This window comes from Schistosoma mansoni, chromosome W (assembly GCF_000237925.1).
Source record: "Schistosoma mansoni strain Puerto Rico chromosome W, complete genome".
NCBI lineage: Eukaryota > Metazoa > Platyhelminthes > Trematoda > Strigeidida > Schistosomatidae > Schistosoma > Schistosoma mansoni.
The window spans coordinates 3,228,983-3,254,405 of NC_031502.1; the positions used below are offsets into that span (position 1 = coordinate 3,228,983).

General features: G+C 33.8%; 1 protein-coding gene across 1 annotated transcript in view; it reads right to left on the reverse strand.

Moving 5' to 3' along the window:
- Positions 1 to 21,994, reverse strand: part of Smp_057790 (putative fibrocystin l) — a gene marked incomplete at both ends in the record, with an annotated part of 60,418 nt that extends 38,424 nt beyond the window's left edge. Inside the window, 10 exons of the mRNA XM_018799937.1 lie at positions 1,703 to 1,864; positions 3,359 to 3,538; positions 6,884 to 7,149; positions 7,682 to 7,871; positions 9,599 to 9,734; positions 12,540 to 12,667; positions 13,955 to 14,251; positions 15,678 to 15,783; positions 18,739 to 18,887; positions 21,841 to 21,994. Coding sequence (XP_018653800.1) covers positions 1,703 to 1,864; positions 3,359 to 3,538; positions 6,884 to 7,149; positions 7,682 to 7,871; positions 9,599 to 9,734; positions 12,540 to 12,667; positions 13,955 to 14,251; positions 15,678 to 15,783; positions 18,739 to 18,887; positions 21,841 to 21,994 — 1,768 coding nt within the window. The remainder of the gene's footprint in view (positions 1 to 1,702; positions 1,865 to 3,358; positions 3,539 to 6,883; positions 7,150 to 7,681; positions 7,872 to 9,598; positions 9,735 to 12,539; positions 12,668 to 13,954; positions 14,252 to 15,677; positions 15,784 to 18,738; positions 18,888 to 21,840) is intronic.
- Between the last annotated feature and the right edge of the window lie 3,429 nt (positions 21,995 to 25,423).

Consider the following 25,423-nt stretch of genomic DNA (forward strand, 5'->3'; position numbering starts at 1 on the left):
TCATGGATCTAGGATCACCAAAGTATCCTTCAAAACAAAGAAGGAGGGTATCACAATGAATCTTATCCACTGCTGTGCACTCACCAATCATAGCAACTAAGACGACAAAGGTCACTTTTATGAGTCTGTAGTCGATCGTAGAGGAAAGGACCTAACCATCCTGATGGAAGATCTAAATGCTAAAGTCGGGATGGACAATACCGGATTTTAAGATATCACGGGACGACATGAAATGAGGCAAAGGGACAAGAACGGAGAGAGGTTAGAAAATTTATGTGCATTCAGAGAAATTTTTGTAGGTGGCATTATATTCTCCTACAAATGCTGACACATGCATTCCAAGTGAAGACTGGTGTTAAACAAGACTGTTTATTCTCACCTCTTTTCTTTCATCTGGTGGTTGACTGGATTATGAAGGCCTCCACATCTCGGGGGAGCACGGAATACAATTGACAACGTGGGTGCAACTACACCATTCGAAATTCCCAGATGAACTAGTTCTTTTATCCCATACACAACAACAAATGCAGGCGAAGAAAGACAGTGTAGTAGAAGCCTCTGAAGCAGTAGGCTTCAACATACACAAGGCAAAAGGCAAGGTCTTGAAATACAATACAGAGAACATTAACACAATCAAACTTGATGGAGAAATTCTAGAAGATGTGGAGTCTTTCATGTAGCTGGACAGCATCATCGACGAAGTAGAAGGATCTGATGCAGACGTGTATAAGTGGAACGGCAAAGGAAGGACAAGATTCCTACGACTGAAGAACATATGGGACACAACATATGGAACTATAAACAAACATAAAATTCAGAATCTTCAATATTAACTTCAAGACAGTTCTACTTTATGGAGAAGAGACTCGGAAAACTACCACAAACATGACCAAGAAGGTATGAGTATTTATAAACAATTGTTCACACAAGAGACTCAATGTCCGTTGATTGGATATCATAAGAAATATCCTATTGTGGGAGAGAACAAACCATCTTCCATCTGAAGAGGAAATTAGGAAAAGACAATGTAGGTGAATAGGACATACAATTCGGAAATCATGAAACTGCATCAAGAGGTAAGCACTAAGTTGGAATCCTGAAGGCAAACGGAAAAATGGAAAACCATTGAACATACTGCGTCGAGAATCGTAAGCAGACATCAAAAGAATGAATACCAACTGGAAAGAACTGAAAGGATTGTCTAGGACAAAGTTGGGTGATGGATCCTGGTAGGTGGCCTATGCTCCTCCACAGGGAGTAACAGGCGTAAGTAAGTAAATAAGTATGATTCAACTGAAATTATACCCCATACGTTTCTCATTTCTCTCCACATCCGTCAAGTGGACAGTTATCTTCTATAATTCTGACCCGTAAACTGTTTCCATCCTCCCATTCTTCTCTGACGCCTGATTATTACACAACCCCTATTTGATATATGAAATCTTGAACCACTTTATGATACAATCTCTTCTATCTTTCAACAGACGTACATTCACCGTACAACTTAAGCAAACAATCTCATCGAAAAGTAAATTTTCCCCTTATTTTTTATTCAGTCGGTTATTTTAATTATCTGAATATACAAGACATCATCATACATAGTCAAGGACATTTAAAATAATGATAGACGTTTAATACTATTATCGATGAGTTTGTTTAGCTTACAATATCATTTTAATGTTACAAAACAATAATTTCATACCTGGAATATTTGTATGAATAGCTGTTGAATAATTTGTTTCCACGATCAATTCAGTCATACAATCATCGAATGCTTTCACTTCTATAATACCTGTCATTAGAAATTCTTCAGATGATGCATAATAATATGTCCCAGGTTGTGTAAAATTAAATCTATATACACCTAAATGTGGAATAATACAGAAAATGTTATGTTTTTAAATGAGTGAAGGAGTTATAATAGATGATCAACATTATTCAATGGTTCACGAAATTGAGCAACTATTCACCACTACCATCAGTGAGTTAATATCTCACAACAAACCCGGTTGAACTCCACTGATTACTGCTTCTCACTAGAACTCCAGGTAATACGTCATGGAACCAGTCACTAGTGAGCATATGATCATTATCAGAAGGGGGTTTTGTGGAGATTTTAGTAATTTTATATAGTTGAGATCATGTTTATTATTTAAAAACTTGTGACGAAACAGTTATATTAAGGCAATCTGTACAGGATGATATCTACAGTGAAAAGTATTATTGAGTGTGGCATCCTCTTAGAGAAGTCTTGACTACATATCATAATCGTAACACATATTTTACATAAAAACCATTTGGATTTCAATGACTCTCGTAATATGAAGTGGCAGAAAGTCACATTCTGGTAAGATCTCAGTTATCTCAAGAGTTCTGCTTCCGTTGAATATCCTACACCAACGAACATCATCTCTGAAAACCAAATCAGCTACACTATCCTAAATAGACGTGGCTAACAACAGCGCTGACTAGGACTGGTATTGTCGAACCAAATTCACTACTATTATGGGCATTTCATTGGCGGGCTAAAATAATGCTTTTGATTGGTGAGAAAAGGGTACTACTGGATCATGGGGAGGGTTTAAATAAATCCTACATCCTTAATACATTATTACCTTTTAAAAGATGTTAAACATACCATTCAGTACTTCATCATTTGCCAAGCTTTCAGTTTGTAAACTGTTTTTTGGAGAGATTTCGTCAGTTTGTCAAATAAGAGTAATATTAACAAGTCCTGTAATCTTTCAATCGCTTTATGCGAATGATTTTTTACAGGTTTGAGCGCTTGTCTCATCTCAGTGTCTTAAGTTAATTATGAGCAGTTAAGTGATTAGATCCAGTTGTGATTTCACTTATCTCATCAAAACTACGGAAAAATGCAAAACCTAAACATCATACCGTATCAGTTGGAAAGTGTAATCAACTGTGTAATTATATGACATCGTCATAAGCAATTGTTTCCTCAGATTTCCCTTAAAAAATTTGTCTACTGATTGATAGAATAATCATAGGTCAATAGACATTGTTATAATTATCAGAAGGGGTTTTGTGGAGATTTAGTATTTTCATGGTTGAAAGCGTGTGAGGCAGTGACCAGTGGGGTTCAAACTACGTGGTCTATCAGTGCTCTGTCGCAAGACTGGTAGGTCCTGGGTCCGAATCTCGTGAGGCGAGATCGTGGATGCGCACTGCTGAGGAGTCCCACAATATGACGAAATGGCTTTCCAGTGCTTCCAGGTTTTCCATGGTGGTCTAGCTTCAACTCACGCTTTCAACTATGAAAATTGTTATAATTGATAATCATTTAATAGATAAAGGGTACATAAATCAATTGATTTAATTCACTTAATTATATTACCATTTTGTACTGGTTGACCACTATGAAATCCTGACTCAGATGGAGTTAAATCTTCAAGACCAGATATTTCAGCTATCATTAAAGGATTTACACGAGTACTTGTATTCCAAATCCACACCACAGTATCACCTTGAATTATTGTTAACGTTTTCGGTTGCCATTCATAGCCTAAACCACGTACTATAAATTTTCAAAACCAAAAAAAATAAACAGTTTTAAGTTATCACATTGTTTAATTTGCTTTTGTTAGTAAATAATCTCGAGTTAGGCATCTTTGATCAACAAGAAGGATCCAATGCAGATGTGAAGGCGAGGATTAGCAAAGTAAGGGCAGCATTTCTACAATTGAAGAACATATGGAACTCAAAACAACTGTCAACTAACTTCAAAGTGAGAATCTTCAATACGAACGTCAAGACTGTCCTACTGTACGGAGCTCAAACGTGGAGGACTACTACATCCATCGTCAAGAAGGTACAAGTATTTATAAACAGCTGTCTTCGCAAAATACTCAACATTCACTGGCCGGATACTATCAGCAACAGCGTTTTATGGGAGAGGACAAATCAACTTACAGATGAAGAGGAAATTAGGAAAAGACGTTGGAAGTGGATCGAACATACATTAAAGAAATAACCAAACTGCATCACGAGGCAAGCGCTAACTTGGAATTTAGAAGGGAAGAGGAATAGAAGAAGGCCAAAGAATACATAACGTCGGGAAATAGAAGCAGATATGAAAAGAATGAATGTTAACTGGAAAGAACTGGAAAGGATTGCCCAGGACAGAGTTGGATGGAGAATGCTGATGGGTGGCCTATGCTCCTCAACGAGGGGTAACAAGCGTAAGTAAGTAAGTAAGTTCGAGTTATTTTTGATACATTTGTCATACGGAATTTGTATGATTATCCTTAGGCCGTTGAGGATAAATCCATATAATTCGTTTGTTAGTCTATCGATAGTCTGCGTACAATTTTACAGAAACCAAACCTCCGATTAAATGATCAAAAAGTTAGACAAATAGTTGCAATTTTCTCTATTCTTGAACTTATAACTCGCGTGATTACCTAGGTGACAGGCTATTAGTCACATGAATAAGAAGTATCCGACATGATTATAATTTATGGACCAACTAATGGGATTTAAAATGATGAGTCTTGGATTTGGGAGCAAAATTCATTCATCCGTATGTCTAACATTTTCGTCTTTAAGCTGATATCACTTCGTTATGAAAACACTAACCATGACTTCTAACCCTAATAGGTTGGTGAATTTTCCCAAGGTCATCTTGGTACCATTCAATGTTCGCCCTTCCATTATAGTCTGAACTCACTTTTTCAAATATTAAATATGAATCATAGAAGTCATAAAGTTGCATCGATTTTCGTTATGCTGATCAGTTGGTTTCAGGTACTTTTAGCAAGAATTTTGTTATACACAAACAATACGAAATACTTCTTATGTTACTAAGATGAATATATGGAAGCACTGGATGGCCGTTTCGTCCTATTGTGGGACTCCTCAGCAGTGCGCATCTACGACTGGTAGGTCCTGGGTTCGAATCTCGCGAGGCGCACTGCTGAGGAGTCCCATAATAGGACGATTAGGCCGTCCAGTGCTTCCAGGTTTTCCTTCGTGGTCTAGCTTCAATTGACTCATGATTTCAACTATGAAAATACTGAAATCTCCACAAAACCCCTTCTAATATGGATATATGTTATTTTAGAACTTCATGGACACCTTAAAATTAGTTTTCTGAAGTTCAATACATTTTACAGTAAATTTGAAAAAAAAACTGTGTACAAGTAACAATTCAATTTATACCATATATGTCCACATGAACGAACTTATATGCAATTCTACTTGTCATCTATAGTCAGGAAAATCAGTAAAAGACTTTAATAGATTCATCAATTATGTGAAACCATCACGGTTTTATTGTTTATCACCATGAAGAACAACAGACCAAAACTCGTCTTTATAATCATGAAATGTTTAGGTGTTGACAATTCACCAGTTCAAGTTTGAACTCTACGTGCATGACCCTTATGTCATTCTCCAGTAACCTTGGGTTTTTTGTTTTTATTATCATTTTGTACTTCCTCTAACAAATTTTCATGTTTATTATCTATTTGTTATTATGACCTTTACGTTTCACATTTTCTTCCGATCCTTCAAGTAAACAATTATCTTTCACATGTCTAACCTGTAAATTATTTTCATCCCTCTTGATTTGATAATTGAAGTCTCGAACCACTTTATAATGCCATCTCTTCTATCTTTTTATGGACCTATATATTTATCACACAACTACAGATACAGGTGTACAGCTTCAGTAAATGATTTCGTCGAAAAAAAGTTTTCTTTGCTGAATTGTTTTTAATTTTATCCTAGTTGTTAAACATGTTTAATTGACTTTTCAGATTTGAGATTATTGATTCGGTCATACTACCTGATGATCATCTTAGCTTGAGTTGGAAAGTTATGGTTGTCTAGAGTCTGTTGTACATTCAGGTATGATCATTCTTCCAATAAGTTTAAAATTAAATACCTTTCAAATATTATCGACCCTGTTAATTTCAGGTTTCTTCGATCTGAACTATTATTCATTGTTTAAAGTTTGGAATGTAGACCATTCGATTAGAACTAAGTAGTCTAAAGGTAACAAGATCTCTAGAAACCTGAAGGTACTTCAGTCGCTGGAGAAATAAAGTATGTACATTGTTAATAGATCATAAACTAGGAAAGAATAGTTGATCAATCGTGCTTGGTTTTCAGTGATTCAAAGCTGACGTCAGCCAATCACGAAATCTAAATCAATACATATAATAAGTCTCATTCAAATATAATTTTTTGTTATTACATTGTGAAATATTTGCATTTTATACAAAAGTGGGAAAGCATAGTACTGTTTTCATCAATATAAATTTACTCGGATGTTCGGTAAAGTACAATTTCGAAGATTATAGATAACATAATTTGAAATTATCAGAAAGGGGTTTTGTGGAGATTTTAGTAGTTTTATATAGTTGAGATCATGAGTCAATTGAAGCTAGACCACCAAGGAAAACCTGGAAGCACTGAACGGCCGTTTCGTCCTATTGTGGGACTCCTCAGCAGTGATACGACAGGGATGATTATGACTTATTCTTGTAATCTTCCCACTCTGACACTAGATACCATGCATGAGGTAATTTGACTGGTAAGACTAATATAATTTGACATTACATAATAGAGAGGATAATCGCTAAATAAATCATGATACACGATCTTGTGAATTTAGATACTCAAAGTTCAATCAACGACTGAGAAACAGATTATAGACCGGAACAATAGTTTAACCATACAAATTTCAGACAATTAGTACAGCGTGAAAGCAGAGTAGAGTCGAAGTGAATCATAAGATAATCTCTTTTATTCACTATAGCTAATGGTAAATCACGTTTTGCTTTCTTCGATATATATCAAAAACACATAAGATTTAAACAATCATTCAGTTGAAACTTATCAGCTAACAATATTTTACCTGAATCAATTCCACTGTCGAGAATATAATGAGTTTTAACCATGGATGTAGTTTTGCATTGTATTGTTGTTGAATTTTTAGATAGTATTTCACATTCACCACGAGATCGATCATTACATAATTGATTTTTGACAGTAATTGGTTTCATAAAAACTTTCACATTATCATTAAAACCCTCACCGACTATGTTTACAATTTGTCCACCAACAAAACTACCGATTTGTGGTTTTATACCAGCTATTTCAAATTTATAAGTCACTGAAAAACTGGAATACGTGAATAAAATGTGAAAATGTAAATAGTGGCAGAGAAATGAACAGTCAAGATAGTGAAATAAATATTATTTTTTGATTGATATCATGAATCGATCAATGTTAGACCATCAATGAAAACTCAGCAGTGCGCATCCACGATCCTGCCTCGTGAGATTTGAACCCAGGAGCCATCGGTCTCGCGCGAGACCAAAGATCCTGGGTTCGAGAACCAGGTGCTGGACTGTGGATGCGCACTGCTGAAGAGTCCCATACTACCAGTCTTGCGACAGATTACTTAACCGACAGACCACTGAGCCGGCATCCGATGGTATTAATGTCTAACTCCAACCAATCCACGAAGTTGAGCAACCGTTCACCAATTGTCTTCAGTGAGTTGATATCTCACAACAGACGTGGTTTGAACTCCACTGGTCACTGCTTCTCATTCACTGAAAACAAATCTAAAACAATAAGTTTAGTTGCAATATTTACACAGTTTGGTAAAATAGGTAACCAAAATGTTTGAGTAAATCATTATACTTACTCAGATTCTATTAAAACATTAGATGAACCATATAATGAAATAATTTTTTCACCATTTACTTTTTGTACAGGTGCCAATATGATTATTTGTGTTTCATTAATAAATGTGAAATTTTCCACTTTTACTCCACCAACAAAAATTAACATTGTAGGAGTGAATCTAAGACCATTTATAATAATTTGTGTAGTACCTATTAAATAAAATAATGTATTAAATGGATTATGTACATTGTGAAATAATAATACATATGAATAGAATATAGTGGATTGACAGATATCACTGTGCTGTGGGTTACTGATATCCACATAAGTAGTATATGGTGTTGGTTGGGCATTGAATGTATTTCAGTAGAAGTTCGATAAGGAGAGAAGGGGAACGACACGCAATTGGTAAGAAAATGCATGAACAATTATAATCGGAGACTTTGAACGGATATTTGCAAAAGGAACGGTCAAATTGAGACAATTGATTGTTATTTAGCAAGTTAACTATTCATTATATGGTTCACATATTTTAATGAGATATTCTGTAATGTTGTGCTAAATTGCATTCGATTGTCCCCACTCGTGTTCTAATTCACTGCATTACTAATGAACTACTGAAATAGATACTTTGATCTTTATTTGAAAAATACTTGGAATGACAATCATTTTTCACAGAAAAAACAACAACAGTTTTTACTGATAAACTACTAGTCCCCTTTACATGTTATCCCTATTAGAATCTAAATAATAATATGCAGACAATGGAAGAACAGTGCTATATCTTGTGGCCGAGTGGATGCCCTGTTAATGTATGAAGTGATAAGATCGCCAATCAGAGAGCAGCGAATTATCGATTGGAACAAGAACACACGAAAACCGTACGAGCAGTCTAGAGTGCTTATCGATCCTGCTTCTGCCTAACCCAAGCAGCTAAATCCGGGACACCGATAACAGCCTCTGCGGTATGAATCGTTGTATTTCAAACATACTGCGTTTATATACCAAACAGACTGACCACATAGTATCATTTGTACAAGATTTAGCCAAATGTGGCTGTGAATGTGGGAGGCATCAATTAATAGGCTAGGGATAACTCAAGAATGGTAAATCGTATAATAATAGTCTATAGGTCAAAATAAAGCTTATAATAAGATGGATACGAAAATGAATAGTTTAGTTATTTAGCAATTATACGATAAAAAAAATATACATAATACTGGTCCATAAATTTATCCCAAAGTTACCATTCACTATTGTTATCGGGACATAACAAACAGAGAATAGGGTATATGTATGGATTTTTAGAAATCTTTTAAAGAATCTATTGACTCAAATTCACTTCGCATTGTAAACTTGAATCTTCTCATTGATGTTTAGGACTGCCATCGATCAGTCTCTTATTGGGATATGTGTATAATGTGCGTAGCTAACTGGATAACTATAAATACCCTCAATTTACTGTACATAAACTAACCTTAATGTAGAGCGTTCTTTTCACATTTCGTGCCATTTCTCTCCTATTTAAGTTGCTGTGTAAGTTTAGCCTGGGGTTATTAGAAACGTTTAGGAAATCTATGTTAACATTCAGCCTGAAGACTTATCATCGGCAAGTAATTTTTCTTTTGACTTATAAACTACTAGTTTGTGTTTTTATCCTTTCAAAGTTTTTGTTAATTTATGTTAACAGATGATTGTCGATCAGTCTTTCAGTGAATGGAAGTGAATGATACGTTTGCACTCAGATTTTTACAGTTTTACCCTTCCTGTCAGTCACTGGTTGATTCATGTATATTCTGAGTCAGCCAAACGGCATGTTGTTCATATTCTTACTCGTTCCATTAAGTCAAGTTTAAAATCACGCATCACGTAATGATTTAATACCACAGCTGCTCATACTAAGATTATCCAAAATGCTTTTCATTATCAAACTTACCAGAAACTGAAGCAATTTGTGTTTGTTCAACAGATGTAATAACTGGTCCATTGGCTTGTATTGCAGTAAAATCTTCTGTTTTGGAGATGATACTATTGTGTTGTTGAATTTTGATTACTTTTTGACCTGAAAGTTCCTGAAATAATAAAATAAATCATTTAAAATATTATACATAAAAATTATTTACAATAAATTTTGCTTTGGGAACCCAATATCATTTTACCAATGAACACAGTTACTTGTAATGAAGCCATGACGTTTCAATGTCTTCAAAATTGATTATTGTCAGTGATTTTAACACGATAAGTGTGAATGAGAACAGTGATGCACAAATATGAGAGCGAAAAAAGTTGTCAGTCAGATATTTTACTATCAGATCGATTGTTATTGAGATGACCAGGACCTCTACAGGATATACATTATTGTATAACATCTCATTCAGTTAACCATGGCACGTCTGTGTATATGAAGTAACCAGATAATACATTCGAGGGTTGTGGAGCATGTGGCTAGACGATTTCAGAATCAGCTCCACATGCTCGAGTCATTCAGGAAGTAGAAAACCATGTTTTACGATAGCAAAACGTACCATTGAAATAATTCATAAGTTCAACCCTGCGAGAGCCCCTATAGGCATTGTCACCAACTCTTCCTTAGGTTTATAGAAGTGATAACCACAAAAAATTCAAACCCTCCTTGTACGGATAAAAAATCAGTTTTAACCCTGAATTTGTCTAGGGACTGATCAATGTTAGGCCACAATTGAAATCTCGGAATCACTAGACAACAGTTACATGGTAGTATATGACTCCTGAACAATGAGCATCCATGATCCCATACGTGGAATTCAAACACAGGACCTTCAATCTCTCTCAAATCATTTAATTGTACCTAACTTGAATGCTGCAGGTAATGGACATGTGGTTTATAACTCTGTTAGAAAGTGGTAAAATTCACTTGTTGTTAATTAGGTCCATTTGTTTTCATTAAAACTGGTAACCATGATCATGATGAACTTGTGTTTATGAAGAGTGAACGTTTTAATTTCGTCAGGTTGGTTCGCATGTAGAATGTGTTCATCATTGAGATGTTATACTGCACCATTTTGGCATTATACATATTTGATCAGTAGACAAATGAATAGCTTTAAATATCTCCTATTTTTATGCCATTTAGACATCTGGTGACTCAGTTGACATTTAAGTGATATTCGAATTTATTCTCAACGAGATGATCTGTAAATAACTACATATAACTGAAAACTCCTAATCTGGTATCCACATGATTGATGATAATATAAGTCACTACTTTAAAAAAATTGAAGTATTTATTTGCCAGTATCATTTCTGACAATCGTCTTCATCTAGATGTAGTAATGATTGTCAGTATGTCATTCACAACTTCATAATACTCGTGAATATATCTCTAGATCCCGAAAAACTCAGTGTTACTAATCAATAAAATTACACCAAGTTAGAGTTTTCACGATTTCAATATTTTAATCACATGACAATATATCTTTCAATGTTAGTTGATAATGGTTGTAAAATTTATGTTCGTCATAATCGCATGTAAAAACACATTCAAATGTTGCTTTTGAGTAGAGTAAGACTATGAAGCTTGATGGACCAAATGAACTATTTGGATATGTAAACGATGTCTATGTCTCCAATTCATTTGAAGTAACATTACGATACACTTTCTTGTTACTGACAATCAGTGAGTGGGTCCATGTGATTAATTTCATCATTTTTACTTTTATTTCGATAATAAGCATGGAATATATTTGCCAAATGCTTGATTTAAATTTCATACTGGTGTATACAATTCACATTTCGAATTTTGTTGACATTCCATATCAAATGACATTGATCCTCGCTCTACACAGAATTAACTGTTGAACGTGTTAGGACTAGAGTTCAGCCTCAACATGTTTTGAACCTTATATATCATTGATAGTTCACATTATCATTATGGAACAGTTAGCTAACTAACGTAGAAGTGAAATACCATTACTTGTCTTAATTATTAATGGATGTTGGTTAGTTTGAAAATTATTTATTCCAATTAGATGAGCGAACTGAGATGAGTGTTTATAAACCTCCTACCAGAACTATCCAATGAGAATAAATCATTAAAATGGAACTTAACTAATCGAATCGGAGTAACGAAGAATGGGTGGATATTAGTGAACTAGTGACTACATAATCGGTCTGGATCACAGTATATGCATATAAATATGCATGTGAATATTAAATTGGAATTTTCTAGATGTCGTTCTTATGATATAAGTTTTCATTGGATAGAATTTCAACAATACGATCATCCAAACCATCAGAAGTTAAAATAAAATTCGTACCTACTGCACAAGTTAATGGACTTTTGGACAAAATAGCTAAGTATATAACGCGTTGGGCGTTTGCAGTCTTAAATGTAGTGAGTTCGGATTTCGGGGTGAACATCAACTATGGAATGTAAATATTATCTTGCCGATGAGTTCCAAATAGATCAAAATGCTTGTCCTGAATTTCACTACTAGCTACGTTCCATCTGTTCCATTGAAAATTAATGTTGCGAAACACCTTTAATTCGAGACTTAGGATCACTGTATACAACTCCGAGGTATTTCCTTACAAAAGCTAACTGAAATCATAAAATTTGACAGATTGGGCATTACAACTTGCAAGCACAAAGGGTTGCTAGATAGCATTGAAATCCAGGAAGCATTTTTCGTCCCACTTGTGACTTGTTAGCTGAGTGTACCTGAATCTCAGAGTAAATGTTCACTCCGAGACTCGAACTAAATGCCGTTCGCTTCAAACGTCATCACATTATCTACTTGGTTACTATATCTAGATAGCAATTAGCTTATATAATAGGGGGAATTTTAATCCATTTAAATTCGATTCAAACAATTAGTACAAAATGAATTACAACTTACAGTTATAGGCAATAAACAGTATATTTCAATTGTTGTCATATTTATTATTTTACATGGTATATCATCAAATGATACTAATGAATGATTTGGAAGAAAGCGTGATCCAGTTATTCTTATATATTCTTTACCTAATAGATACAGAAATAAAAGACACTTGTAGGTGGACTTGATGATGCGTATACTAAGTTGAATTCTTGGATGGTTATAGGTAGTCGATAAGATGTAAAAGTTCTTTTAAGACTACAGGTACATCTTACTAACTAATGCCAAATAACAAAAAAATAACCTAGGTCAGACAAGCCTCCCTGTAGATAACCCCCAATTACACAATATATTATGAGTATTTCAAACTTAGCTAAATCTTTTCTTATTTACTAATATTTTAGAATCCAACTAACTATGAGTTCTTACAGGAGTATTATCGCTTGACCTTAAGTTATTTGTCGTTAGATTATTTCTTATGAAATACCAACGAGTCTAGTTAACATGACTGACTTGAGACGTTTGTTCTAGAAAATAAGTGAAGTTCAAGTAAAATTAACTTTACAGAAATATCTACCATTTATACTATTAGATGATATATAATATTATTACCTAATAATATTCGAAATTATAAAAGTTCTAAACTACGATCTTAGCTGAATGATTTCAACAGGTAGAAAACAATGGAAATGAAGGAATAAATCTGAAATAATATGATCTTTAGTATCAAGAGTATGTATTATTTTGATTATAGTTCATGTCATGAATAGCTACAGTCTCTTGAACTTACAAAAAGGGAAATTTTTGTTCTTTTAAATAATAGGACTCTATTAATCTATATATGACTAATCTTTGGTTGAATTTAAAATCTCTTCGTTCATGATTTCAACTATATAAAATTACTAAAATCCCCACAAAACCCCTTCTGATAATGATCATATGCTGACTAGTGACCGGCTCCATGAGGTATTTCCTTGAGTTCTAGTGAGATGCAGTAACCAGTGGAGTTCAACCAGGTCTGTTGAGAGATATCAACTCACTGATGACATTGGTCAATGGTTGCTCAATTTCGTGGATTGGTTGAAGTTAGACAATAACACCGTTGGATGCCGGCCAGCTCAGTGGTCTAGTGGTTAAGCGTTCGCGCGCGAGACTGATAGGTCCTGGGTTCGAATCTCACGAGACGGGATCGTGGATGCTCACTGCTGAGGAGTCCCACAATAGAACGAGACGGCCTTGAAGCAGTGCTTTCAGGTTTTCCATGGTGGTTTAGATTCACTTGACTCATGCTTTCAACTATGAAAATATTAAATTTCCACAAAACCCCTTCTGAAAATTAAATGACTTCATGCTATTCAAAACAATTCTTTATTCTTGTACCCTTCACGATGTTAAAGAGAAGTATCCATATAAAAATATTGATTAGGACTTACCATCATCAAACAATCCAGTCTGTACAATATCTTTAATTTCACTACTTTCATTACCTAATTGAATATTTATTGGATCATTTAGAAATCCTTTATCAATTAAACGTAATCGACCAATCAGTAATCCAGATGGAATAACATTAACATTTTGATTAAAAAAGTATAAATTTGTTGTAGTAGTTAAAAAGGGTTGTTCTTTTAATACAATTTCATCATTGAACATAAGGAATAATTCATAAGAATTTGGTGAATTGGCAATAAAATCGGTTCCATTTAAAATCAATGTCAGATTATTGTTAACTGAAACAAAATTAGATAATAAGATGAATGAATAACTATACTGAACTACCGAGAATATACAGTTGTCCTTAAAAGGGTAAACTTTGTAGACTTTATGCTCTAGTATCTGATACCTGTTTTATGTGACGGCATGTTATCCATTGTAATATTAGTTTATAACTTAATACACCATGGATATAACACATATTGTAACTCAATCTGCGTTTTCAATAAGTCAGAACTGTAGATCATTTTAGTTAACTAGCTAAGCGTTCGCACTTAAGATCTAGGGTCCTGAGTTCGATTCCTGCGTTCAGGATCAAAGATGTGCACAATGGAGTTCCACAATCGAGAAAAATCGCCGTTCAGTGCTTCCGGGTTTTCGATTGCGGTTTAACTTATATCAGTTTATGATTTCAATGAAATTCAACAATATCCACGAACCTATACTGACAGACACTCTTTAGTCAAAAGTATTTTCCATTATTTCATTTCAAAATATTGGTTATCTTTGCATGATGACTTATAACTCTTTTTTATAATCTTTTCATGGTGGAAATCATGGATCATTGAAGCTAGACCACCATCAAAAACCTGGAAGCACTGGATGACCACTTCGTCCTATTATGGGACTCCTCAACAGTGCGCATCCACGACCTCGCCTCACGAGATTCCAACCCAGGATCTACCAGTCTCGCACCAGAGCGCTTAACTGATAGACCATTGAGCCGGCATCCAACGGACTGGTAGGTCCTGGGTTCGAAGCTCGCGAGTGAGGGATTGTGGATGAGCACTGCTGAGGAGTTCCACAATAGGACGAAACGACCATCCAGTGCTTTCAGGTTTTCCATGGTGGTCTAGCTTCAATTGACTCATGATTTCAATTGAGAAAATGCTGAAATATCCACAAAATTCCTTCTGATCTTCTTAATAAGTTAAAACAAATATTTTAATAAAATATATTAGTCATTCTCTATTTATATCATTTATGTGGTAACTCGATGTATCTATGATAACTAGTTTAAAAAATCATTATTGTTCGATCATCTGTGATGTAAATTATTGACAATCGATAGATTTTGAGTCATTTATCATTATAGGGTTGTGGAGATTGTTGAGCTTTTGATTGGGATTATGAATCGATCAATCTTAGACCATGGACCATGAAGGAGTCCCATAATCAAGCGAAACCTTCGTTCAATGCTTCCAGGTTTGTAATGGTGGTCTAACATTGATCGATTCATGATCTCAATCAAAAATATTACCATCATAGTCTATCTGAAATCCCTCAGGCTGGAAGAAACTGATTTGTTAGTAAAGATGTCATAAGAAGAGATATATTATGCAAAATGATCTATTCATTAACTTTAAATGTATACGCATAAAATGAAAATAGAATATTCTATACAATCGATAAAAAAAACTGAGGGAATAAACTTTTACTTACTTATTTGTACTATTGAATTGGTTACAACAGGGCTTAATAAATCAATAAATTGATGATCACATGACGATTCACAGTAAGCCGAGAAATTATCAACGTATAATCTAACCTACAAAAACAAAATAATTTTACATTATTCCTTAATATAGAATGTATTGTTACAGTTATTGATCTCGGTTTGGTAAACAAATTCCGTTAAACGTTTGAGAATTTTCCACTTTTCGTATAACATCAAAATGCTTATGAATAATTTGGAAGACAGGAAGGGAATCTAACTTATAATTAAGCATATTTAAATTTCACTAAGAGATTTACATATGGAAAGTCGAAAATATAAATAGCATACAGGTGGTGTTCATGAACTAATCCATTTGAAAGTACTCGCTGGATATTCCAAATTTTTATTCCAAAGAGTCAAGATTAAGTGTTAAACGAGGAAATTTTTCATAATCATCCAAATATACATTTTGTAAACTGTAGTATATATATATATATATATATGACAATTAATACACTTTTCTAAGTAGTTCTGTAGTGAACAGAACACGAGCGGGGACAATCGAATGTATTTAGACACAAATTACAGACTATCTCACTAAATTCTGATAACCATACTGTAAACAGTGAATTTGCAACATAACAATCAATTATCTCGATCTTCACTGTTCCTTTTGTAAATATCCGTTCATCTTCTCTAATTCCACTGTTCATGCATTTTCCTACCAATTGAGCTTCATTTCAGTTCAGACAAATAACTCATAGTTAAAAGAATTTTAACGAATACTTTGTATATAAATGACCATTTTAATTCTAAATACTTATTTAATCAAGTGGTCAGTGGTTTAGTTTTTTCGAAATTTGTTCAGTAGAAATCCAAGGCAGGATCTTGGATTTTAGTCAGTTGTTGCTACAACTGGACGAATTTAGGGAAAACTCGGGGAGAATAGTTACTCATATTCTTACTGTATAATTATTCAACCTTTGAATAGTTGTATCGTTATATTTTCTTAAGTATATCCTTTCGTTTGGCACATATATTATTGTTGCATGTTTTACCATTCTCAAGTTATCATTAATTAACTACAAATTTATCACTTTATTGCTTTTCCATAATTTCCTATTTATATTTGGATGTGATCAATAAATCGCTCTATACTGTTATATGAATTGACACGACAACACAACAAAGGTTTTGTCTACTTTCTAGTCATGTCTTTTGATTGAACAGTGGGTCAGAGGTCGCTTTAGGGCCCATAAACGTTATAATCTCGCTAGCCATTGAATTATTAGTGAAATAGGTCATTGTTCATGCAGTTATAGAACGAACTGATCAATAATCGGACTATACCATACAACTATTACCATGGTAACAGTCCGATCAGACGTTCCCAAATACAAAGTAAGGTCCTGTTCTATTTTAAGATTTAACAATTACACTATTAAATCATACAGAAATACAATATTGTTTTAAGACAAACGAAAGGAAAATAAAATTAATCAGTGAGTGATGACCAATCTCTTTTCAAAATACCGTCAAACTACGTCCTGACTGAGTGTTAATTTAGGAAAATGTATTCTGACTAAGTCTATAAGTTGTAATATCGGAAATGAAGCAAGAAATTATCCCCCTTTCCAAACCCTATCACTGAAAAATATAACAGATGGAATCTGTTACCGAAAAAGTAGCCATCAAAAATCATACAAAACTACGATATCTATGTAGCGTGTAACACTTAGATACTAACCTGTGGAACAGAGTGTTTTGTTGCTGCCATGTCCCCTGATATCGGACACATAACTAATTCTCCAATAGCAGACTTTTGTATAGTAATCTGCGGTGAATCACCAATTAGTCTTGTTTCATTTATTACCTATATAAACAAATAAGAATCCAGTAAATAACACAGTGTCTACTAAATTTTTGATTAGCTTTTTGTTATATTTTTCAAACTCAGTAAAATTTGATTTTAAAAGGATGTTAAGTTCGGGAATCAAATGCTTATTGTGTTCAGTTCAAAGTTGACTTTCAAACTGTCGTGACTCTAAGAAAGTCTATACTTCTAAACAAAATGAAAAGACAGTTATTCAAATGATACTTTCTTTTTATTTTGAGTTTAGATTCAACTATATAAGTCTACAAACTAATACAACACTCTGGAAACTTCTAGAAAAAGGTTACCCATTTAATGATTATAGAATTCAATTAAGTGAAATGTTAATTCCTAGAATTAGTCAATGCTATTGATTGATGAAATATATTAAAGGTACTTCAAGTTTTCCATGGAGTATTGACCAGTATAGGCAGTCTAGCGTCTTTATTGGACCTTTTCCTACCTAGCCCTGGCCTTTTGAAACCAGAACGTCAATATCAGCTTCCACTATAAAAATCATTCATTTCAGATATATTTGGCTTATATATAAACAAACCGGACCACATCACAGCATAAAATAAAAAATAAAAAATTGTAAAGGATTAAGCCAAAAAGTGGCTGTGATTGTGAGAGACTGTAATTAATAAACTAGGCATAAATTAAGAATGGTAAATCGTATCATAATAGTCTGTAGGTCAAAATAAAGCTTATAATAAGAGAGATACAAATATATAATCTAGTTATTTAATAGTTATACAAGTATATATGTATAATATTAGCCCATTAATAGCTCTCCGAAGTTACCTATAATACAATTTTCACTAGGATATAACAATCATATATTATCAAAATAAACTCATATAATCAGAGGGGGTTTTGTGGAGATTTCAGTACTTTGATAGTTGAAATCATGAGTCAATTGAAGCTAGACCACCATAGAAAACCTGGAAGCACTGGATGGCCGTTTCGACCTGTTGTGAGACTCCTCAGCAGTGCGCATCCACGATCCTGAGGGGTCCCACAATAGAACGAAACGGCCGTCTAGTGCCTCTAGGTTTTCCATGGTGGTCTAGCTTCAATTGACACATGATTTCAACTATGAAAATAAACTCATATACTTACTCATTACATAACAATAATAATAATACTTCATACTGATTAAAACATATAACAATTTTTTTCTGATTTCTTACCGAGATTTCAGGTTGATCACCAGGTAAACTTTCAAGCCAAAAATTATATTGAAAATTTCTACACCATCCATATCTATTAACACGTACAGTACCCATTAATGGATGTAAATTTAACAATCTTTCAATGACACTCGGTTCCATATATTTAGCTGATATACCTATAAAATGAAATAGAATATATTTTTTTTTATTTATGATATCAAATATAAAATACATAACAGGAAATTATGTCATAAATAAGGATTTTGATTAGGTGAGTAGTTGAACTGAATAACGAACAACATCATATACATTATGGTTCTATCTTTTTGATGAACATCAATATTCTTCTTATTGTGTATGATGTTGGTCATTTGAATCAAGCATTTTATGAATGGGTTGTTTGTGCAGATTTTTATTAATTTTTATATATATTTGAAATCATGAGTCACTTGAAGCTAGACCACCATGGAAAACCTCGAAGCACTGGACGGCCGTTTCGTGAGTCGGGATCGTGGATGCGCACTGCTGAGGAGTCCCATAATAGGACAAAACGGCCATCCAGTGCTTCCAGGTTTTCCATGATGGTCTGCCTTCAATTGACTCATGGTTTCAATTATATATAAACATTTTATGAATGAGTGATGTCAATGAATTTAAACAACTATGAATGTGAATCTGATTGAAGAAATGTTGAAATTCTAGTCAGGAAAACTTCAAAGAATAGCAGAGAATTTCTAGAAACATGGCAGTCAAATGAACTAGTAATCAACAAACCATATTGACATATATTAATCATGAAGTCAGAAGACAACTAACAAAAAAAAACAAAATACGAACAAGACCATCCGAATGAGCTGATATGATAATTGTGGATTAACTGAAAAAAAGAATCCACTTCTACATATAGTAAGAGCTGAAGATGTTGTTCAGAATGACAATCAAAGCTTTACAATCAAACAATTTACCTCAGTGAACATAGTACTGCCAAAATACTTAAAGGCCAATTCATTGATCTAAGATCAAGACACGAGTTTGGACAAAAAGGAATAACAATATTCTAGTTATCTCGATAGATCATTCAATCCCCTTATTATTAATATTATTATTATTAACTATAATCTCACCGTCCCTGCTCTGCATCACTACCTTTTCAATATGTAAACACGCGTCAGTCATAATTATGCTTAATCAGATATTTTGTATCCTATCATTTTCATTAATGTTTTCAGTTTCATTTTAAGTATCCATTTCAACTTCACTAACTAAGGTATATCAAAATTTTATTCCTGACTATATATTACACCTTGTAAACTTATGCTATTTGTAGCCGAGATGAAAAAGTCTTGAAATACAATGATGAATTCATTTTATTCCATACAACATGTTGTTCTGACTTTGTTTAAATTTACCAGTTCATCAAGTTGTGTATGAATGTTGTTGGAAATAAGCATTCATTCAAGCATTTTTTGTTTTATTTGAGCTATAAATATTGGTAAGGATTAAGTTAAGGTTCTAGTGCCTAGTGTTAATCGAATTCTGTGGCCGGTAGTCTAAATTAATCAACATTATGTGGACTATGTTTTGATATTAGTTAGTAGGAGGTAGTTGATATAAAAACCTAAACGTATGTTTCATTTTGCTCGAGACCCGTCACCAAAGTGTGTAAGGGGACTAGACAGATAAGATATTAATCAATATCCAGCGTGTAATCAGTTTTAAATATTTAAATCTTGCAGTATACCAGTCGCAACTCGGTCAGCTGAATGGTAATGCATTGGATTGTGAAGCTGTGAACATGGCGGTCTCATCCCATAAGAAACACCGGTTAAAGTACAGTACGTACAGTTTTCTTATAGTGAGTTATATCTTCAATGTTTCACAGAGATCTAATTATTTATGAAACATATTTTGAACGTAACATCCGATTTCATTTTTGTTATTTTCGGATAGTTTGTACAGTTATTTCATATCTTTACATGACAGTAAATCTCTGTTAGCTAGTTAGACTTTACAAAGTTACCATGAAATGGAATAAAAGGTTGTTGTTTAGACAATGTTGTTACCAATTCCTAATTGAAAACTTGTATTACAATTATATTTTATAAATAACTTTAAAACCATCTAATAAGTGTTCAGTTACTTATACGCATGTGTGGATCTAGAAATTACTCTGTTATCAATATTTCATTAGATTACATTGACTTACAATTGAAACTTTTGTCAAGTGAATAATAGTCAGCACAATATTAAGGTTAACATGATGTATCACAACTGATGCTGACTAACTAATCTGTGGATTCAATTCACTTAGTATCGTTTGTTTGAATCTTTCCATTCATGTTTAGGACTGCAATTGGTCAGTCTCTAATTGGCATATGTGCATACTGTGCGTATTGCCTCGATATAGTCTTAGTTCACAAGCATTATAAGCAAAGATGGATAGTGGCTAGAAGTGGAATCCAGTTTGACGAGCGTTTCGTCCTATTTGAGACTCTCCAGCTGGATGTACCTGCATCTCAGATTTGATTTTCACTCTAGGACTCGGACCCAGTACCTTTCACTTCAAACTCCATCTCGTTATTCACTCAGCTACTGAGTCCTGATAGCCACTTGCTTGTGAGATGAGGGGAAGTTTAAATTCACTCAGTATTGTTTATTATATATATCCTTATTGTATAATTATTAAATGACTGGATTTCTAAGCTTATATATATTCCGTTTATCGTAAGCTTTAGTTTAGTCCATTGACGATTATTAAACTGATTGATATTCCTTATTTACTGCCTATCGACTTTTCACACAATGTTCTATTGACAGCCACTTTTGGTTTGTCCTTCAATAAATGTGATTTTCCATTTTATGGTGTAATTTGATCCAGTGTGTTTGTATATAATGTAGTAAAAGTTGACTGTTGACTAGTTTTCGGGCTCGGAGTAAAGAAATAAAGGAAGCAAAGGAAGTAAACCAATAGATGGTCAGCATGCGCAAGCTGAAGGTTAACTGTGATAATTGGTCAAGTCTAGGATAATAGACAACAGACATTGTAATCAGAAATTTTATTGGTGACTTTAGCACGTGATATCGACAAGTCACAAGTTATAACAGAATAATTTTACTCACGTGAAGTAGGTACTCCTTTAAATGATAAGATAAAATTTCCATCAATAGGTGGTGAAGCTGATTGAATTCGTGTTACTGAACTTTGAACAGTTGATGGCCATCTTTCATCTCGAAGGATTACTGCTTGATTAATAGTTTTATTATCGTTTGGCATCTTAATGTTTGATATAATGGAAAATATGAATCATTATATCTTATTTAACAAAGTAAATTATCAGTAGGAAACTAATTGTAAGATGTTTACCTTCATCATAAGTTTTAAAACAATTAAATGAAATAGTTGAAAGCTTGAGTCAATTGAAGCTAGACCACCAAGGAAAACCTGGAAGCAATGGACGGCCGTTTCGTTCGCTAGGCGAGGTCGTGTATACGCACTGCTGAGAAGTCCCACAATAGGACGAAACGGACGTCCAGTTCTTCTAAGTTTTCCTTGGTGATCTAGCTTCAATCGACTCATGCTTTCAACTATGAAAATACTAAATCTCCACAAAACCCCTTCTAATTAAATGAAACACAACAATATAATGTAAAATTAAACTTACATTCACACCGGTTAAACCAAACAGTTCAAAATTGGTTCTACATGATTTGGTTATTATTTCAACTGTGAATACACCAAAGGTTGTTAAATTCTTTGTTATTTTAATATCACTGAATATATCTTTTGGAAATCGTGGCCATGTAACAACGTCTGATAAATATTATGAAGGGAAAAGGTTTAAAGTATTTATCTGATGTTTCAGTAGTGTTCTTGACTAATCAATGAATATATCATACTGGAATGAATTAGGTAATTTTTCTGAAACAAATTGACTTGATTATCAGGATAAAATTGCACATGAATAATGACAGATTATGGTATGATAATAGGGGTGAAAAAGAATAAATTAACATCTTTTAAATAAAAGATATCGCCTAATTACTCCCCCCTCCAACCTCGTTTATCAAAATATTTCAATTCCAGTGGAGTTCGACCAGGCCTGTTGGGAGATATCAACTCACTGATGATATTGGTGAATGGTTGCTCAATTTCGTGGATCGGTTGAAGTTAGACATTAACACCGTTGGATACCGGCTCTGTGGTCTATCAGTTAAGTGCTCTGGCGCGAGACTTATAGGTCCTGGGTTCGAATCTCGCGAAGTGAGATCGTGGATACGCACTACTGAGGAGTCCCACAATAGGACCAAACGGCCGTTCAGTGCTTCCAGGTTTTCGATGGTGGTCTAGCTTCAATTGACTCATGATCTCCACTCTATCCAATTATGTTTAATTGTAACATGAAACTGGCACCAATCCCTAAAGCATCATGTTTTTATTTCACATTTTGATCTGAAAATAACTTATATATGTTCATAAATGCAAAGGATTTATTCAATGAGTCTAGATTTTTCATTTCATAAACTTAAATGGCTTATATCATTCAAATTGAACGATTTGTTTGAATGTATTGAAATATAGAATTTATGGGTTCAATTATTAGTGTAACACAACAGATCAGAGATGAAAGCTTAAAATAAAATGAAACGGCGTGGATTCGGCTACTAACCATAATCCATGTATACATATTCAGTTATTTAGATTAATAATATGAAACTTTAATGATCTCGAGCTAATAAGTCATCGAGACAATGAAATTATTATTCCAATATTTATTTGCATAGATACCTGACACAGTTATCAAATTTAAAACATTTGCAAAGTTCTTTACATAGTATAAATTGGATGAAATGGCTAAATGGTTAGACTATTCAACTTTCAAACATCCAGTCACAAGTTCGAACTTTCCCACACTTATTTTAGTCAAGTTAATCAGCTGGTATAACTAGCTTTCATACTTAGAGGTTAGACTTGAAGTTAAGTATATGTATCTATACCTAGTAAATTAATTAACTACTCCTGTAGCCCCTCCCATAGGCTACTGCCGGTCCCAAGCCCGGATAAAGGAGGAGGGTTGGGCATGGGGTTAGCCACCCCATCCTGTAGAAAAATAACTCGCTAAAAAATCGCTAACCAGAAAAAAACAATTCTGGTAAATTAGTTACCAACATAATATCAATATGAGTAATTATAACTTGTCTCATCTAATTGTTTGTTTCCAAATTTTATTGACTGATGAATCCGTTCTAAAGTATTCATGACAATTTACTTAATTTGTGACTTACTCACTTAAATAGATAGATTGTGTAAAATTGTAAATTCTTCAAAATTCAGATAGAAGGTAGTTAGATGAATAGTTACAGGTACTTACTTTACTCAAAAGTCAAGTGATTAAAAACCCACAGTATATTAAAGTTTATAGACCAACTATGATCTTAATCAGTAGTATTTATGTAATCAGTATGTCAAAAAAATGGACAATACAGTTGGATTTTTATGAAAATTTAAAATAAAAAGGAAGATAACTATTGAACTACGGGAAAAGAATGAATGGTAACTTTTGAGAACTATTTATGGACCCATATGATACATACATTTTTATTGTATAAGTGTTAATCAACTAATCTATACATATTCGTATCCCTCTTATTATAGGCTTTATTTTAACCTATGAACTATTACTATATGATTTACTGTTCTTGAATTATACTCAGTCTATTAATTACTGTTCCCCACATTCACAGCTACTTTGAGCCGAATCTTGTATAGATGTTATTTTCTATTTTATGGTACGATATGATCTGTTTGATTGGTATATAAACTCAGTATGTTTGAAATATAACGATTCATATTCCAGAGGCTGTTACTGATGTTCTGGACTTAAGTGGCTGGGCTAGAGAGAGAGGAGGACAGATAAGTACTCAAGACTGCTCGTACAAGTTTTGTCTGTCGTTGGTCTGATCAATAAATCACTGCTCTCTAATTGGCGACCACAAGTTATAACACCTTATTTGTATTCAACATAGATAATATTGAATTACTAAATTTATTCTTAAACACACACAGATGAAATGAATAAACCAATCATAAATTTCGATAAGTGATATAGAATATTTGTAGCACAGATGGATGATTTTCATGGTGTTACATTCTGTGAGGTAGCTGGTTTAATAACGAAGTTTTTATTGATATTCAGAACAATATTATCAAATAGCACAATAGTCAATGAGAACTCAAAGATACATAAAGCTAACAGTGTATAAAGACAATCAATTATAAACAAAAATGTATCAGAACGAACTGACTTAGAAGTACATATGGATAGTGGCTAGCAGTGGAATCCAGTTTGACGCACTTTTCGTCGTATTTGGGACTCTTCAGCTTGATGTACCTGCATCTCAGAGTTAATGTTCACTCTGGTGATGAAGTTTCAAGCGAAAGGTACTGGGTTCGAGTCCCAGAGTGAACATCGACTCCGAGATGCAGGTACATCCATCTGACGAGTCCCAAATAGGATGAAACGCTCGTCAAACTGGATTCCACTCCTAGCCACTATCCATCTTTGCTAACAATGCTTGTGAATTAAGGCTATATCGAGACAATACGCACACAATACGCAATTAGAGACTGACCAGTTGCAGTGCTAAACATCAATGGGAAGTTTCAAACAAACAATACTAAGTGAACTGACTTAGAGTTCGTGGT